The sequence below is a fragment of the Seriola dumerili genome, unplaced genomic scaffold, assembly GCF_002260705.1.
Source record: "Seriola dumerili isolate Sdu_G_001 unplaced genomic scaffold, Sdu_1.0 BDQW01000079.1, whole genome shotgun sequence".
In the NCBI taxonomy this organism is placed as follows: Eukaryota; Metazoa; Chordata; class Actinopteri; order Carangiformes; family Carangidae; genus Seriola; species Seriola dumerili.
The window spans coordinates 44385-63845 of NW_019174334.1; the positions used below are offsets into that span (position 1 = coordinate 44385).

General features: G+C 40.0%; 1 protein-coding gene across 1 annotated transcript in view; it reads right to left on the reverse strand.

Moving 5' to 3' along the window:
* The window catches only part of LOC111221027 (semaphorin-5A-like), a 149179-nt gene that overhangs the window by 39378 nt on the left and 90340 nt on the right, over nt 1-19461 (reverse strand). Inside the window, exons 7-12 of the mRNA XM_022744349.1 lie at nt 16966-17179; nt 15441-15726; nt 13147-13282; nt 8412-8616; nt 4344-4551; nt 2583-2700 (exon numbers count right to left, since the gene is read on the reverse strand). Of these exons, the coding sequence (XP_022600070.1) occupies nt 2583-2700; nt 4344-4551; nt 8412-8616; nt 13147-13282; nt 15441-15726; nt 16966-17179 (1167 nt within the window). The remainder of the gene's footprint in view (nt 1-2582; nt 2701-4343; nt 4552-8411; nt 8617-13146; nt 13283-15440; nt 15727-16965; nt 17180-19461) is intronic.

The window sequence follows — 19461 nt, forward strand, 5'->3', positions numbered from 1 at the left end:
TTGCATTTGACTGATGCTCTCTGGAATGTGTTGCTCTGGGAAATGCATCCCATGGCTACGGTGGATGGAAACAGAAATCAATTTTCTTCAAATAGGTGCAAAAATAACTGCATTACATCATCTGTAGCACATCCAAAATTGTGCAGTTATAGGGACAAAAATAAGCTGTAAACACGAAGGAAGATATATGAAAATTGTCTGGGGATATGATGAGATTCCAGGGCAGCAAAAGAGAGATTCAGAGAGGCAAATGAAAGCTGCGAATGGACACATTCAAACGACAAAAATATGAGGAAATAAAAGTGGCCGCATGAATAGATATTTGAAGCAAAACAGAATAAAACAGGAAGGCTATGATATTACAGGAGCTGTGAATTGCGAGTGATGTCCTGGGCATATGAGCTAAATACAAAAGCACTGTTGTGAGATTCAGAGCTGCACATGATATGAGCCATGTCAAGGCTATATTTCAGAGTGATTTAAAAATGCAAGAAACACTTTCACACAAGGAGAAGAGAGAGCGTGATCATCAGCTGCTTTGGCAGAAGCAGAAATAACATCTACCCTCTGCTCTTACTGGTAATTGAACTCTGCTGTGTGCCTAATTGGGGGACGCTTGGCTTAGGCAGACACCATTTGCATCAGTGTGCTGCCTAGAAAGCACACAACTTGAAAGAGACAGCTCATGTCATATTTCTTTCACCCATCAATTACAGCTGAGAGTATAAATTATGTGGCTCATGTATATAACATTATCCATTTTCTGCTGCGTATGTCTTCCTAAAAAAATAAACACGAAAACAAAATAAATAATCAAATCTTTTTACCAGTGGGAAAGTCACATCTGTGATTTCTGTCATTAAAATGGGAGGATAGAAAGGAAAGGACATGAGACACAGGACGAGAGATCACTTCTGAAGGATGATGAAAACCACTCATGTTTGTGGATTATAAGAGAAATTATTTCTTTCTTCACAGACCATACAAATGCTGTCTCTTTCCTTTTTATTCTAAATATTTTCTTTTCAGAGTGGGGGTTGATTGAAATTACTTTCAGGCAAGCTGAGCCCCTTACACAAATATTTATAACAGACATTCAGCCAGTTGGGTGTTTTGAAAAATGCTAATGGACGCATAGGGAGTGAAACTGTAACTGTGTTAAAAGATAACTTCTTTTTCAGTTTTCATGTCTTGGCATCAAACTGCTGCAACCAGACAATTTTCACATTCTGGTCTGGCTTCAGAACACGTATTGTACGGCCATCTCTCTCTTTCAGCATAAAAAGTTGTTACTGCCAATGTTAATTCATGCTCACTCTAAATGGATGGACCTGGTTAGACCAAGGTTAAGTGAATAAATACATATTCCATCAGTGGTGTGGGCAGTGGTATGTGGCCACCTGAAAATACATCAAAAGTAAAGGATTAGTGGCTGCACTGCTGCTGGAAACATGGGTACAATGTTGTTTGACATTTGTGGAGATGCACATATTTGTTTGTTTGTCAAGAGTCAAGAGTTCGTCATATCTGCCTGTTTAATATGAAGCTATAGCCTGGAGGCGGTTAGCTTAGCTTAGTATAAAGAAAGTGTGAAAAGGACAAAATGCACTTTCAATAGAATGTGCTGAACTGTAGGAGCAGTGACTCCCCGGCCACTGCTAAACATATTAACATATAACATATCATATAATTATTGAGCTTTAGAAGTGCTGGTAGGTGGGATTTTTTTCACCTTTAGACAGAGCCAGGTTAGCTGTTTCCCTCTGTTTCCAGTCTTTATGCTAAGCTAAGATAAGAATTTCATTGCAGCAACAGTGACTTGGTGAAATTATAGTGTGTATTTAGTGTGTGCCTTTAGTGTGTCCCTGTTTATGCACATATCTATGTCTATGTCCATGTATATATCTGAATGCCTATGTGGATGCAGTGTTGGCCAGATTTCTGCTCTGCTGACAGATGCCACTGGGTGCTCAGCGCCAAATATTCCTCTGAACACAAAGCCACATAAAAGGGTAGGGAGGCGCGCAGCGTTCACTGCTGTGACTGGCTTGAAAATGATGTGAGAAAAAAAAAAAAAAACATCTGAAAAAAGCTGAGCCACGCTGAAATTGATAGGCTTACCACCCCCTAATATTGCTCCCAAATTTGATGCACATTAAAATAAATGGCAGAGCTGTTTTGCTAATGAACAAGCAGTCAGAGGTGAATGATTGAGGCAGCGCTCTTGATCATTCCCAGGGTACACGTCGCTCCCTTAAAGTCAAGTTTTTCAGTCCCAAGATGCTTTTCTCTGGCTAGGATATGTTTCCAAGGCTGGTTTTAGGAGCCGTTGCTGGTAAGTTGTGAGTGTACAGAGAGAATACAGAGCAGGCTCTCTGAGGAGAGGAGCACAGTTGAATGTGACTATTAAATTCATATGGCGAGTAGAGTAAGCATGGAGGCAGAGTAAGGATAATTGTGTTTTCTACTGACTTTAAAGTTTGAAAGTAGAGACAAAAACAGAAAAACAGGCAACAACAGTAACAAGAGAGTGCAGTACAATAAGGTATTTACAGATTAGGGAGCAGCTCAGTGATACTCACAGGGCATTTGGTGATGCTCTGCTCCCATTGGCTCATTCGGACACTATCCTCCAGGGTAGTGCATTTCTTCAGCAACAGATCCCAGCCACAGTATGGGTCCCTGGCCCCCACACAGGCTCTGGAAAAGAGAGAATAGACATTTGCTTTTAATGGGCTTTTATTAACCCGTCATGTGTGAATAAACGCAAGCTCAGCATTGTGGAAGAGAAGAAGAATGGAGAATCTGGGAAGAGGAGAGAGTAGAAAGAAGAGATGGAGCTGAGAAGCTACCAAAGTGACAGACAAGAGGCGAGAAAAAAGAAATGCAGGAGAAAAATATAAATATTAATTTTGTTTACTCATGAACGAATACACTAGGATGTTCCACAGTGCTTACATTGCATCAGCATAGTGAAATTATGTCTTAACACAATGTGCTGACTGATTTTTCTGGTGATCTTCAGCCAAGCACCAGGATTACCTGGTTTTGCATTTGCGCACACACACATTCACTCTTGACTCAAATAGCTTATCAGCCCGACAAATATTCACTGTGAGTATACTGGAGCAGAGATAGCCAGATCTGTCTTTGTCGTATCTGCTTCAGGTGGTTTATTGAGTGCAATAAAAAGCCTGATGTTACTCTTTTCATGCAAATATAAGTCTGCAGTGACAGCACAATGACATCCCTGAACCACGGGCATCAACGCAGTATGACATGGCCCTAGTGAAATGTAGCCAAAACTGTCCGTGGGTTTCATAACAATGAACTACAAAAACACGAGTGCACAGACACAAGATCATATGCATCCATCCAGATGAAAATGTAGAAAGGCAAACACTTGTGCGTGCCTGCACACATAAGGTGGCTGACGTAGCGTCTGGGTGGCTGACCGAAAGCAGTGAGTTATGGTCTGTATCTGCACGGAAAAGAATATCAGGGGTGACGACAGTAGTACAAAATGAAACAGAGAAGAAACAAGCTAATGCCTGTCTCTGAAAGGGCCTTAAGGGCCTTGCAGATTGTATACCACCCATCAGTAAGCCGCACAGCCAAACCAAGACAGACAGCCTTCTAATATTTCAAACAGGTAAGCCTCAAAGAAATGTCAGTGATGCACCCAGTAACTCTTTCTTTAGGTTCCAGGCCCTGTGCATGGTTTTATTTCTTTTATCTGTTGTTGTTGTTGTTTTTTTTTGAAAGATGAAGCAATGAAGTACCATAATGGCTACAGTATATATCACAGAGCCACAGCTGTAACATGAAGCCTTACTTCTGTGTATTTCAATACCAGCGCATTGTACGTGAGATAAGGAATGTAGGTGTGATTCCTTTCCTGCATACAATGATGGATGGGATCTCAATCTTGTGGTGAGTCTTCACACCTTGGCCTCCGTCTCTGGTTTTCTTTAGCAATATTTATGTCCTGACGTCGCGTCTTCCAGACAGACAGAAACTCAATATATCTGATAAACACGCACACAGCTGCAGCAGAACTGTGGCAGAAAATGCACATTTTTTTTGTATGGGTCAATGACAACTAGAGGAAGACAGTGAGGCGGACAGACAGAGGGCAGCCGTGGGCACCTCCAGTGGCTCAGACAAAAGCTGATTTAAAGGGTTTTAAATCTCAGCAAAGGCCCCTGACAAACAACACAGGCCTGGCCCTCACAGATAAAGAGCATCTTATGAAAGAGGGAGCTTTAAAACTTCGTTGTGTGCACATTTGCTTTTGACGGTTTCCATTGAGATTAATGGTGTTTGTGTGTACATGTACTCACTCTCTAGTCTTGTGGTAGCTGCATCTCTTGAGCGGGATCTTGATGACCTGGTCTCTTACACCCACATAAAGCTCGCTGCGGCTGTGCAGGATCAGCAGGCTTCGGATCGGCTGCCTCTTCCTGGGCGGGAACAGCTCGATCTCCTCCAATAGGCAGCTCCCCGTGGACTGATTGAGAGGAGAAAGCACTTTCCTGATAGTACCGTAATCTGGAAGCGAAAGAGGTGGAAGAGAGGATTTGGTCAGAAAGAGGAAGGAGGGTGTTTATCTACACGAGTAAAAAGGTAAAGTAGCAGAGGAAAGCTCAAAGGAGAGGTAGGGCAAGGACTGGAGAGAGTTTAATGAGGAGGAATATATATATCCTGGATAACAAAACTGAACACAAGCTGACGTGAACTCAATGTGAACCATACAACAGTCATTCCCTAACAGAGAGGTTCTGAAAAAAGGCTGTCAAAAAGACTGGTGGGGGCTGGCGTGCCAACTTTGGTTATACCATCAACATGCAGTGCTGTAGATGCAATCAGGGAATTGGTATGGTACCTGAATACACATTTCTGGCCTACTTTTCTTTAACGGGATATTCCAAGGGAGGAAACCACTTTATAGATATGGGAAAGAAGAGTGTCATTGTAAATATGTCCTGACCTTTATTTTATGTAAGGTAGGCCCCATGAGATGAAGCAGATTTTCTTTTGGGAGAGCTAAAACAAACATCATCTATTATACATGCAATCCCCTGGGTGAAAAAAAGTAATTAGGTGCACATTGATGCCAAAAGAAGAAGGGTGAATTGCTAATAGATAGTTTCAAGGTAGGGAATGTAAAAGTTAAGTATTGCCCCAAGCAGTGTTGGGCATTAACACATTACTTACAAAGTACTTACTTTGAATTTCATATATTATATAGATAGTAATGCTACTTTGTTACTTTCAGCATTTTGGGGGTAGTTGTCCTACCAAGAGTTATGGAGTCTCTCAGGGATACAGGAACTGGAAGTGTGGAAAGGCAGCTGAACGCTATTGAATGAGGCTCTCGGTAACTCCAAAGTTGTCTTATTTGTTATGTTGTGTGTTCTTAGCCGGATTGCTAACGTTATCAACTGGTAGAGTACATTCAGGAATTAAGCTAGCTGGTTTTGTTCAGAGTTGGAGGGTGTGTGAACACTGCAGCTTCATTGTGAGGACAGGACATCTGGAAAGCTGTGTGCTAACCATGGCTAACATTAAGCCAGCTTATATAATTTTACCTTTACGCATACATATAAATGCACTGTTACATTATACATACATGTTATATAATATGTGTAATAATGTAATAGTAACTGATCCTATTTCATAACCTTCTACATAGGGCTGACATACTCAGTAGGCAAACTCCGGTCCGCATCTGGACTGAAATGCAATTTAATTCGGACCTGAAGCAAATTTTAAAGCAACCTGACTCGGATCACTTGCTAGTGTCATGGCTATATTGAACACACACACATTTTTTAGCTGCCAGTAATTGGAGTCAGAATAACATCCGAGTTAAAAGCTTGAGTTAAAAAAAAGTGTTCAAATGTTCAAAAATTGCCAATGCAAATAAAGGCTGACTATTTTTAAGGATGAGTAGACAAGACAATGCTTAATTTGCTATAAAACAATCGTTATTTTCAAAAACGTTGTCTCCAGACTTCAGAGGTAAGAACCACAAAACTTCACCAGCTGAAGTTGTCACATCAAGTAATCGGCAGAATAAATGGAAAATCCACGGAATTAGCATTTTCAACTACAAATATGGTGAAACTTGTACAACACTGAACTCAACAATGAACACTTCGATCGGTGTCTCCGTATGGCTGTCACACATTTTGTGCACCGGTTGAAAGACTTAGTTACACAATGAAGGTGTCACTTCTTCCTTTAATACAAAAATGTGTGTTGTGTTCATTGTTCTTAGAAACCAAATATCAGTGTCTTAATCCTTCTTTTCTGGCCTGTGATACTGTGGAATTTTGAGCAGTGGACCTTTAAAACTTGTACTTGAGCACTCCTGACATAGGCTGTCTAGTGGATTATACTTTGCTGACTTGCTGCTACTAATCACACTATTTAATTTGCTTTGAGAAGGTACAGTACTTATATTATTACACCACCGGCTATAGGTACTATGCGTATATTGCTTGCCTTGTAATTCTGACTTGAATTGCCCTTGTATAGTTATGATTATTTTATTTCTTTTTTATCTATTTATCTGTACTTACTTCTCTGTCTTTGTGTTGCTGCAACATCTTAATTTACCCTCGGGGATCAATAAAGGCTTTCAATATCTTATAATGTGTCCTTTTCCAATTCTTCTTATTTCTATGTGTTAAAATACAGAAGATGTGACATGTCAGTGTGGGGGTTTTAATGGAGCTGGGCTGAGTAACAAAAGTAACAAATAATGTAAGTAATTACTTATGCTGTTGAGTAATTACTAAAGTAATTACTTTTTCAATGAGAAATATGTAATAAATAAGTAAAAGTTTCTTTTTTCTCTCAAGACATGTACCTTAGACTTAACTCTGCAACTAGTTAAGAATTTGGTAGTTTGGTGAATCAGGATATTTAACAATCTTTTGCTTTTAGCTGAATTTTGTTCATGCTGACTGAAGAAGTGAAAATGTGCCGCAGGGCTGAAATTACTAATGAGGGCTGAATAATAATTTAGATGAAACTACTGCCACGTGTTCATGTAAAAGAATCCCTACTCTTTGACTTCTTTGGATGCCAATTCAGAGCTATCAGGTTCTCCAAAAGGGCTCCAATCAGTAGAGTGCATTTAAGCGTTAATAATAGCATATGATTAGGTACAGTATGTATGCTACCCAATGGCCTTGGCAGTGTTTCAGATGTTTTCATTAGCGTCTGGTTAGTGTCTGGGGAACTTGCAGTGTGGGCAGCTCTGGTCTGACGCTACATTGATCACAGCACCATGCAAACAATGAGAGGGGAGTTTTTGAGGGAGATGCCAAGCACAAAGGCAGTGAACTGGAACAGGTTGTGTGTGTGTGTGTGAGTTGTGTGTGCTTGTACTGCATGTGATATATCCTAAAATAACACTGATGCTACAACAGGAAGATCATGTTGACATTTCCCAGTGGGCCTATGGTACATTAGCACAATGAAGTGGGTCACTACGTTCAAATTCTGTTCGGTACATCCGCTCCTAATCCATACAGTGTGTTATATCATAACACAGAACAGACACTGATGTGTGTCTGACATTTTGCTGATACCGTTTTCAGCGCTTTGGAAAGTCTAACATCATATATTGTCACACCAGTGTGATCAAACAGTCTACTGATAAGCAGGCGGTATCGTGCAGTTCAAACAGGGAAAACGTGTAAGCTGTGTGTGTGTATTATTAATTACCTGTTTGTCTTCTTTTGACACATGAATATTCCCTGTTTCGTGTCATTTATGAACTCTTTGTGAAAGACTGCATAGGAGTGATAAGTGGGGTGATATGTGAGTGTGTTCTGTCAGTGCATATGGAGAACATATGGAGGTAAAGAGTGATCAAACTCATGTCAGTAGACTAAGCTTTGATGTCTCCTCAGAACTACATATATATTGTTGTCATTATTCTTCTTGCAGGCCTGTTTTCTTATGCAAAGAGTGCATTTCAAGGGTTTAAAGAAAACGTATTTATCCATAACATTCAATATTCATTTATGTATAAACAACAATTTAAAACTAAAAACTGACTGGTCTACGAAGTTTGTGACTTCAGAAACCAAGCCCCAACCAAACCCACGAGCGCAGACAAAAATAAATGACAAAAATCTCATGTGCAATAACCAAAACTGATCTTCCAACTTTGGAAATTGTGTGTTTATGTAGTAACCCACTTCTCATATTAAGAAAATATGTTTTCAAGGAATTTAAGAAGCCACAAAATCACAGCAGACACAGCATGCAAGCCATGCACAGAAAAGAAAACACACATAGACACAGACAGACAGACACACACACACGCACACGCACACGCACACGCACACACACACACACACACACACACACACACAGTGCGAAGAACCTACCAGTAGCCAAGTATATGATGTGAAACAGCATGTCTTTCCCCTGCACCACATCCACTGCCACATGAGTGAAGCGCACGTTGTCCTCCATGAAGTAGGGCACGGGAACCACGGGTTGGACCACCTCGTGCATCAGCAAAAACTTCTGGGCGTCCTGCAGGTTTCTTTCGGTCAGGTTCACGTAGGAGCCAGAGTCAATGGTGCCGCACTGTGGAGGTGGGGGAGTTGGAAAGAAAAAGGTTTGACTGACTACATTAATAAAAAGCCAAGTTCTTTGGGATTGCAAGCTACATTAATAAGCTTACAATTTCGTGGCTAGAGGTACAGCCATAGATGAGAAAAGTGAGGAATTTGATGATTAAACGAACAAGGCTTTAAAGTCAATTGCTGCCTCATTGCAATAGTTTACTATCGTCACAACCTTAAGGCTTTGCCGTCAACACACCACGGATGGAAGGAGAGTGAATGAACGTTTGACTGAGCAAGTAGTTATCTCGTCCTCATATGCATATATATTGCTGGTGAGTTTTATTAGTACCCCAATAATAAGGTGGCTTGATTGTTCATTTTTACCTCAGAAATAAGCTAACATCTTGAAAAGGGTTTCAGCTTTAAAGCTTTCATTACAGCTGTTCATGAAATTTCTCACAAAATGCTCTTTCTAAATGCAACAATATCATTCAAACACTGGAGTCCCTGAATAAAATAAGTAACAAAATGACTTGCACCCAAGATTTTAGACACCAGAAAACATTGCATTGCAGTTTTAATAACAGAAGTATCTAACATAAATAGGTAGATTTCATCCTCACATATTAATTTGGTTTTATCAGTTATTGTTGACTCCAAGTTCTCCTTCTACGTCCCAGTAGAGTTTTGCTACTGCAGCAGAGTCAGTATCACAGCACTTTGTCATAATGTGAAATATCTGGTATGTAAGATATTTCCCCCAGTTCATTTATTAAAAGGAGTTCAATAAAGTGAACTGATTCCAAATGGGAGTTAAAAGAAAAAAATATTAAGGAGTCAGAGGTATAGTTTATATTTCTGTGCTTTTGCCGGTTGTAAAGGTTCCTTTGTTTTACAGTAAAAAATCTTAATTTCTTTTGCTTAAATCACATTATTTTAACTATGTTTCTTTTCTTTTTTTTCCTGGGAAACAAGATAATAAATTATCTTTGACATTTTGCTTTCCAAGCTGAAAGAGGTTCCAGCCAGCATTGTATATTACATAACACTCTGCTATCAAAAGCAAGCTGTATTATCATGAGCCATTGTAGCACTGTAAGCATACTAAAACTAACTGCAAAGGATATACAGTGTAAATGTTTGTAAATTGTCGTTGTCCTGGGAAAACCATGTATCTCCAAAGTTTATATTTTGATTCTTGTCTTGTGATTTTTACAGGACAGTGATAATATTCTTTTTTTGGGTTGGAAAGCAAAGTGGGACAAGGTGAAGCTTGAACCTAGTCCAACTAAGGCAGCGCTGGATGAGTAAAGCTAACCATACATGTCCTTTTCAGTAAAAGAGGTCCCAGGCTGGGGTCAGGATTGTGGATTGAGGCCCCATCCACAAAGAATAGGCCTACTCTGAGACACAGAACAGAGAAAACAAAAATAAGCTGTGCTCGACAATTACACAAACCAAAATGACTAGTATGTTTTCGTTTTGAACACAGTAACTCAGATGGACCACACGAATTTGCTTGAGGCTAATCATACACAGCCTCCTTGAAAGAGACTGAAAACTGGGCCTTGGGTGGCGATTAGTTCTTGCTGACCAGCTACAGTAGCAACAGCACTGAGACTTCATACAGATCAATCCTTGGCCTTCCCTAGGATGACAGATGAGAAACATGGAGGGCTTCCCCCGGAACGGGCAATGGATCAGTGCCCTCGCCACATGAGGAGATGGGAAATTAAAGCCCTGAAGGACGGGGAAATGCAACACTGTGTGTATGTGTGCTTGTGTGCCCTGAATGTGCCTCTTGCTTATGGCAAAAATGTGTTGCGTGGGTGTGGTGTGGGCTACATAATAACATATGTCTAAGGTTTCCTTTTGTGGTTTGTCCTTGCATTGCATGTGTGTGCATGCAGCTTAAAGTGTCTGCGTGATCGTATTTCTGCCACAGTGAGACAAAGTTAAGCACTGGCCATTGAGGGTGTATGGCATCTGTGAATGTACAGAAAGATGGATGTTGTGATTTCCATGGTACAGTCAAGGTGAGGGACATCATTTGGCTGAGGGCCCATCCAACACTCAGCTGTCCCCCTCATCATCAGCACACTATGCTCTGCCAGGATATTAAGTGCCACTGAGAAATATGGTTGTTTTACAGCATGTTTTTGAAAAAAATTGGCTTTTCTTTAAAATGTGTCCCCGGTCATTTAAAGTTTCAGCATCCCAATAAGATCGGGTTATAATACTATGTCAGTGTTGGGTACGTTCTAATCGAATCATTTATAATGTTGAAAGAAAAGCACAGAAAACCAACACCTTTTTTTTTTTGTTCCTCTTGAAATGTATTAGATAACAAAACTTTCCATCAGCATTTGGCCCATAACTTAACATATTTTCCTCCATATGGAGCTTAACAATGAATGCCTTTTTTACAGTAAGCAATTACAGAGTGACAGAAAACCTATACAACACAGAGACGGTATTAGCTCCTAATGCAAAACGAACATGACTCATAGCCTGAATAAACCCAGCTGGATCAATCCGTGTGGTTCAAATAAATGGAGGGATTTTCTCTGCAGACAGACAGGGAATTAAGCTCTCAATCAATGACCAGTGTATGTGTGTTGAGTGATGAGCTCACAGTCATAATTATCCCTATTTGGCAGCAATCTATAACCCTCTATTTTTGTCCATGTATACATGTACATAAGATATGTACGTGGTCAGCGACTTTTATTGGTGCTGGTGTCGTGTAGGTGTATGTTTGTGCATGTACATGAAGGTAGGTGTGTAGGTGTGCGTGTGTGTGTGTGCACAAAGGGATGAAAACAGACAGGCCATAAATCCTGAGCTCGTAAATCTAATCCCCCAACATTGACAAATGCTTGATGAAGATGTCACTGAAACCTAGATAAAGTGTGCATCGGTCCAGCGTTGAGGGGCAGCTATTGTGCAAGGGCTTAAGTGGAGAGATGGGGATAGAGAGGAAGAACTTATCCTGGTTTATCCTTGAGGAACACAACCTTATGAAAGGCACTGGTATATAGAAACCCCTCTGTGATGTACCTACAGTATGCTGAACAGGATAAATCTGCGGTCAGCACTGACCAGATAGAGAAAATTGGTTTTCTTGAAGCTAAGTGAATTTTACTCAACTAGCTGCTGACATGTAGATACAGGAATGCATGGCAGCAGTAAGACACCTCATGTGTTACAGATTTGTGGGTGTGTGCATGTGTTTTTTTTTATTTTTTTATTTTTTTTATTAAACTGTCAGAGCCAGCACTTTTTCTGCATGAGCATGTCATCCACTTTTTCTGCATGAGCATGTCATTACAGATAATGTGAGTGTAAGTTCTCGATAGCAGGCATCTGCTGGTTTGACGGAAACATGATCGAGGGGCCGTAAAAGGAAAGACGTGTGGAAGTGAGGCATGTGTCACACATTGGCAGCACAGACCTCAGAGGGAATTCAATCCCTCGTGGAGAGCTGCGTGGATTAGCTCCCTCACTATCTGCTAAGCCTGATACAACTGAGAGCCACTTCTTCTGCTAATAAAACATTCCCTCTGTGTCATCAGTATCGAGCAGCGCCTCAAATTGGGATAAGGTGCCCCTGTGTTGCTTGGTTTGCCCTCCAGGTTTTAGGATGGAGTATAAACATAAAGTGGCACTTGTGCAAAACACGGACAGTTTATTGTGAAGGACTGCAGTTCAAAGAACAAGGCTATGACACATCTTAAAGGAACGACTGTGCCATTGTAAAAATCACTGGATTTTATAACGAGTGGTTGTAATGTGTGTGTTCATGAGCGGAGAGAAGGCTGACCAAAAGAGAAAGAAATTAATGAGAGTGAAGTACTCTGAGGGAGACTCATCAGGATGAAAACACTTTTTTTTATAAGGCTACAGTATATATATATATATAATAAATAAATAAATTTCCTTAAGCATGCACCTAGCTACACCTATAGTTTGGCTGATATGGCAGTGTGCTGGGTATAAATGAAAGCAGTTTATAAACCGCCTTACAAACCCTGTGTTATGATATGTAAGCAGCATGGCTCTAGAGATGGAAATATGCCTGTTGGTTGGTTGGTCAGTCAGTCTACTACTTTGGCTCAGACTAATAATAAGTAATATCTAAACAACTATTAGATGTATTGTCATGACATTTTGTACATTGATGGTCCCAAGAGGATGAATCCTATTCACATTGGTAATCCTCTCACTTTTCCTCTAGCACCACCAACATGTTGAAAGTTTTTATTCATCCTGTGAAATATCTCAACATCTTCATGGATTGGGATTGCATTAGATAAGATTTACCTTTTGTTTAGTGCAAATTACCAAATACTAGCATGTTAACACACTAAACTAAGATGGTAAACATGGCAAACACATGTATGTATACCTGGTAAACACAAACAACAATCATTTTGTGCATGTTAGCATATTGAAGTTAGCATTTAGCTAAAACGTCACTGAGCTGCTAGCATGACTGTAGACTCTTTGTCTTGTTTCACAAAACTATTCTTCTGTATGGATTTGTTACCTGAAAGTCTGGGTTGGGGTTGGGGTAAGGAAGCCAGGCTGACCGCGAGTTCTCCTGATACTTGAAGGGCCCGTTGAAAACCTGTGATATGGCACTGAGATTGAAGGCACACACCGCAGATGCAGCAATGCTGTTTCTGAATGTCAGGAAAAAAGAGAGGAGAGACCCAACAAAGGGGGACGAGAGGATGAAGGGGATGATGAATGAGAGCAGGAGAGAGAGAGAGTAAACAAATTTAGAAACAGACACCACAGTAGTAGCAGGAAACAATGTTCAGATCTTGTTGTTATTTGTAAAGCTGACCTCTGTATGTTTGTATTACATTCAGCCAACAATACAAATCAAACACTGGACAGACAGACGCAGACGCTGGTGTAAGTGATTGTCATTATTGGATTATAAATCAGGCAAGAGGACACAATTAAACTGTTCAGCTCGTCTGATTAACTGTACAGATCTCGGGCCTGAAATACAGCTTTGACTTTTTAAGCTGTCAGTTTCAACAAGTACTGGTCTCCTCCCTCCGAAGAGAAAGTAAAGAATGAGAGTATTAACTCTCAACTCAAACTGTGAGACTTCAGCGATGTGAATTATAATCCAACACGGCTGTTCATTAAACTCTATGCCTGGAGGGGGAAATGTTTCCAATACCCTTCAAAAGACTTCTTTTTCAGCAATGTGAAGGCACTGACCATAAAGAATAGATTACTCAGCTTTTAATAATGGTGGGTGCCTGTGTGCGTGTGTGTGTTTGTGAGTATGAGACAAAAAAGAAAAAAAGAAAGACGGAAAGACAAAAAGAAGAAAGGGTTGCGATGCTTGTGAAAATAGAAAATAATAGTTTTCATCCATGGATGCATCCCATCTCTTACATCCTCCATATGCATGATAAAGTATACACTTTTAATAAGTGATAATAAGCTTCTTTCATGAGATTAAATGTCAAATAGCTGCTGGAATACACAGTGGTTGTAGCTGGTTTGGGTATATACGTGAGAAGATCTTTACTTTAAATTTAAGATACGCTTGGCCATGTAAGCAGCATTGACATAAATATTCAGTTTATATACTCTGTATGTATGTTACAAAAAGGTCACATGCCAAGTTAATGTGGGTGCAGTTGAGGTGCGTTTACAAAATGTACAATGTAATGCCAAAAACACTGTGAATTATACATGAAGCTATACTGTGTGTGCATCAGAACAAAGGATAAAAGAGTGTTGGTATTTTTCACCTGATGTTAACACACTATGAGCTGGATCTCAATTTGTTTCATCATTCACTATGCAGATTCTACAGACAATCAAATATACCAATGGAGCTGAAGTCATTTTAGAAAATAACTTTAAAACACTTAAAAAATATGAATCAAATGGATTGGTGATTGACTTAATCTGATTATTTACAAAGGTTGGATTTCCTTCAAAGAGACTGTATGCAAATTAAATTACAAAATAGCAAAAAATAAAGACTAAAGGAAAAGAACAATTTGTGAAAAATAAACAGAGAGATCTGTCATGGAGGAGGAATAAAAGCAGTTTGCAAACAAAGAAAATTATGTAGATGAAAAAAAAATTAAATGAAATTTCTGAAATGGGTTTTCTTGAACAATAACAGGTAACTGACACATACTGTTTAAGAATATGAATAAATAAATGAATGATAAATGCTGCAATGCTTGTTCAAATATGCTAAGCAGTCAAACATGGTCATCTTACAATACTTACTGTATATCACCAGGTCTAACCAGGTCTACATTGCAATATATGAAAATGCTATGGCTTTATTTCCATGTCCTCTACCTGTATAATCGGCTGGTGTTGACACTGTCTTTTTTGCCAGGAACATGTTGCTTTAGCCTCTGTTTTTTTGTAGCACGATAAAATGTATGTAGCCGTCATGTGCACATTTAATTAAACTTCTTACATTTTTTTTAAACATCAGCTGGGGAAAGTCAGCTACAGACTTAGCTCAACTTAGCTATAGCTAATGTTAGCTTTATTTGCTAGCTAGCTACGGCCAGTAACATCTCCAAGGAACAGCTGACTTTTCATCTCAAAATTGACAGTTGCAGGCTAGAAACGAGAAGCCTGCTTTTGTCTATCTCTGTTTGAAATAAAGGACCATTTTTTTTTTCTTGCTGTGCGAGAATGGAAACTAAAAACAGCTAGCTAACGGTAAACTATGTAATTTCATGGTGTACATTTTGATGTAAGGAAGTCATAGATTTGTTGAATACGAAGGAGGTAAGTTATATGTTATCACTGTATTTTAGAACTTATCATGTTACTCACACATTGGTAGTAAAGATGCCGTAAAGCAGCTCCAGCTCTGGCAGATAAAATGTTCCCTGCAGCTCGTTGTAGTTAAAGGGGATTTCTCCAGGTCGGGAGCAGTTCAGCCTAGCCTTCATAAAGGTGGTCCACGTGTCCTCCAGGAGGAAACGGCCGCCAATGTCATTCTTACAGACACGCCCAGCACGGGAAAACACAGTACGGCCACAGTCATGTTCCACCGCGTTTTCTCGGAAGAAGAAGTAGGTGAAGTTGCCGATATCATAGGAGGAGACGAAGTTCGGTTCTGTTGAAAGAAATAAAACAGGAAGGAAATGAGTGTGAGAAAAAAGATGCTAGAAAGAGAGAGAAAAATTGTAAAATTGAGGAAAGTCAAGAGAAAGATGAAGTGCAGAGAGAGGAAGAAGAAATATCAAAAGAAATAAGGTTGTGGGAGTAAGAGGTAGTGGGAGAGCAAATGGGTATGTGCTATGACTGATTGACTCGCGTATGTGTGAGCGTACAGCCCACACAACAGCAGGTGATCGGGATTAATAACTACAGGCCATGTTATTAATGGTGTTGTGTTGTAATAAGAAAACTAATTTTTCACTCCCCCAAACCTAAAGGTTAGGATGAGAAATGGCCAAAACAGGTGTAGCGTAATAACTCTCACCCTATCTGAAACACGCGACCTCCACAACACTGTCGACTGAGGCTTTCATCTTTATGTATGACATTATTGAATCTAAACCGCACACTTTATTCTCGCTGACATTGATTTAATTCACCTTTAAATGAAAGTGTTTCTCCCCCCTCTTCATTTCAACCCTTTTCTCGTCTGCACCTTCGGAGGGCAGTGCAGGGGGAGACAGAGGGAAAAAAAAAATCAATTTGCCATAAAATTAGTGATTAAACCTTTTCCCAGAAGGTTGCTGCAAAGGAATGTATGTGGTGGCTTTTAATTTATTTTTTCAATTTAGCTTAAATGTGAATCAGATAAAAATCAGTTGCTGACAAGATACTGATTGACCTTCTCCTCTGTAGACTGGACACCTTAAGCTGTCTGAAGTTCTCCAACCAGCACTGAGAAGGTTAGTGCGTGAAGTGGGTCTGAGCTTCCAGAGAAAAAGACATTGATTTCTGAAAAATTCACACTCCTCAAAGAAAGGTTGAGATGAAAATAAAGATTTTCTAGTTGCTTAGTAACTTTAGACAGAATAGTTTTTTTTACAGACAAAAGGCAATTATGTATAGGGAGGAACTACTTTGCGCAGCACAGTGGTGATTTGAGAAGGAGTACAATCCTTCAACCAAGAGAGACAGATTCCAACTCCCATGTTAGATAAGCATCTGACATGGTAAAGTATCCCTGAGCAAAACACTGAATCCCCTCCAGCTGCAGCATCGATGTTTAATGGCTGCTCGAAAAAAGTAAAAAGAGTTTCTTTCTGTTTAAAATGCCCATCTTTATGAAACAACTTTTAGATGTATTTATAGAAACTATAACTATCTTTCTGGATCCCAAACTTTGGCAACTCCCTACCGTTGAGCCATTTGGAGTTGTACTGGGCAGTGCGCAGCGGTGGAAGGCCACCCAGGCTGCGGTAGATGGCGGGGTCTCGCCCGGAGAAGTCCATAGCAGTGGCGGCATAAAGCTCCCCGCTGGAGGTGATGAGGGCAGTGGAGTTGTGGAGGGGGTTGTAGGGACACCGAGCCATCCCGCTGATCTGATCGTGGATCTCTGTCAGATTAGTCAGCTGTAACATGGAGGCAGTGGTGGGAGAGAACAAAAGTGGAAGGTTTATAATGGAAATGCTACAATAAGCATTTACAAGACACAGACATTGGCAGTAAAGGAAAATTATTTGGTTATTTGTAGAGGGAATATCCCCATAGTCAAGAAACTAAAACAATAAGATGTAATATCCATGGGAATAATATGCTTTTCTCCTTATTTCTAAATAATGGATGATTGTAGAAAACCTACATAAATATGTAGGACAGAGTATCAAAGGGCAGCATTAAAATTCAAATCAGAGAAGTCTGGTAATGTTTTGTTTGTTCCTGACAATATGCAAATGTTGTACACTCAAAATAATACTTAGTCTCATTATGTTTTGTTTGGTTTACATCTACTGCGAAACGCACTTCTGAGATATATATGAACAAAACCTTCAGTAGCCGGAGTCATAATCAGAGAACACGTTTTGAATCAATAGCAGCGTTAAACATGTAAACAGAGCAGATGCCTCAAGTCAAATGTTAAGAAACCACCTGTTAAGAAAGCAATAAAATTCCTAAAACAAGCCCCTAAATCAAGTTACTCTTGACTGCAGTGTTTCCCTGGTTTGGTTTCTGATGTCTGCACAGGACTACCAGCTGTCAGCCTGGTTATAACATTATTATACCACATCTTTAGGAAGCCTCTCTGAATTCAAGAGAGGCTTGATGTAAGATGCAGTCTTTCCTCGCATTCTGCCTTTGAATATGAAGCCAAATCCAACTCCCTGCTTTTTAAAAATACTTTACAGCATGACCCTGGCTTAGTCCTGACACACTGCACTGGTTCCTGCTTATAAAAAAAAAAATACGGACCATAGCTCAGTGACTCAGCCTTGAATACCAAAAAGGAGTAATGCATTTTTTTTTTTTTTTAAATCCAAGATGTAATTATATTTTATGGTGCAAAAGTAAACACAGTATACAGGGATTAGATCATGGTTTGTGCTTCCATCCAAGTTGAGCTAGGTTCTGTGGGCACATGCATGATGCAAAATGAAAAGATTGCACTAATCTCGGCAAAAGGTAATTAAAATGATTCTATTTGATATTTTCTATCAATCAGCCAGGTTCTACATTTTTGACTTGGTTGGAGAAGACCTGAAGTGACAGCAAAACTTTTGCCTTGGAAGACTCAGAGCTCAGTCTCGCCTCTTTCCTCGCACATTTTCTAATTTTCCCTGACTGAATAATCTGTGGACAGCTCTTCCTTACAGGAGGCCAGACTCTATTCAGGGCATGTGTTGGGGGAAACAGGCGACTTCTTTTGCCAATTTCCTGGAGCCGGTCGATTTGGATCAAGGGTTCTGTTAACTCCTGCCACCTCTGCCTCACCCAAACCATAACAAAACAGAGCAGCCCTGTCTGAGCTCTGCCGGCCTGAGATGAAAGCCTGGTATTGATGGGACTTGTAATGTGGGCCGGAATAGCCATTTTGAGGTCAATTGGGTCATTTAGAAAAACAGGAGGAGAAGTGATAAATAGACAGACTGCAGTGCATCCGTTGCATTTTGAGGATGTGGAGTGAAAGTCGTCTCTATAGTGGAGCCAGCAGCTGTGCGAGTAGGCTGCTGAAGTGACTCTGAATGCCTCTGATAGAGACTTTTCGGAAAGAGACAGCTCACAGTTTAGAATAGACTGCAATGAGAGCCAGTTGGGCACTATATATGGTGATACTGAGATGCTATTGTAGCTCTTGAGAAAATTTTCAGCTACCCGGCCCTATGTATGATTTGAGATCTATTCACTGATATTCCACAGTGGACGGCTCTCAAATGACACACCATAGCAGCTTTCTGCCAAGTGAGTGTGAACTGAACTTCATATACAATTCTTTATCTCAAGCCTACTCTCTTTGCACAGAGCACAAGTTACAGCATTAACGTGTGTTATAAAACAGCCGATTGGTCGTTGATATTGATAAGCACTATTACAAAACTAGACAAGTGACAGTAGTCAGGTTTCCATCCAAATCTATTCCATTGACTGAATTTCCAGAGAAATGGCAAAAGAAGAGACAAATGAATGCACTTTCTCATTATGTATCGCTATTGCTATTTGGTTAATAGAGATAAACGGTTTGTGGTGCTAATTCATCAGTCAGGTGCCATTAAAGAGTGCCAGTCAAAAACCTCAAATGGTGGAAAACAAAGTAGAAAAAATGATGGAAAGTTGACATTTTGTGTTTGTTTCATGTATTAATTTGAGGAGTCTTACAGTTTCCTGTTTCCACAGCAACATTTTGGTTTTATCAATAGAC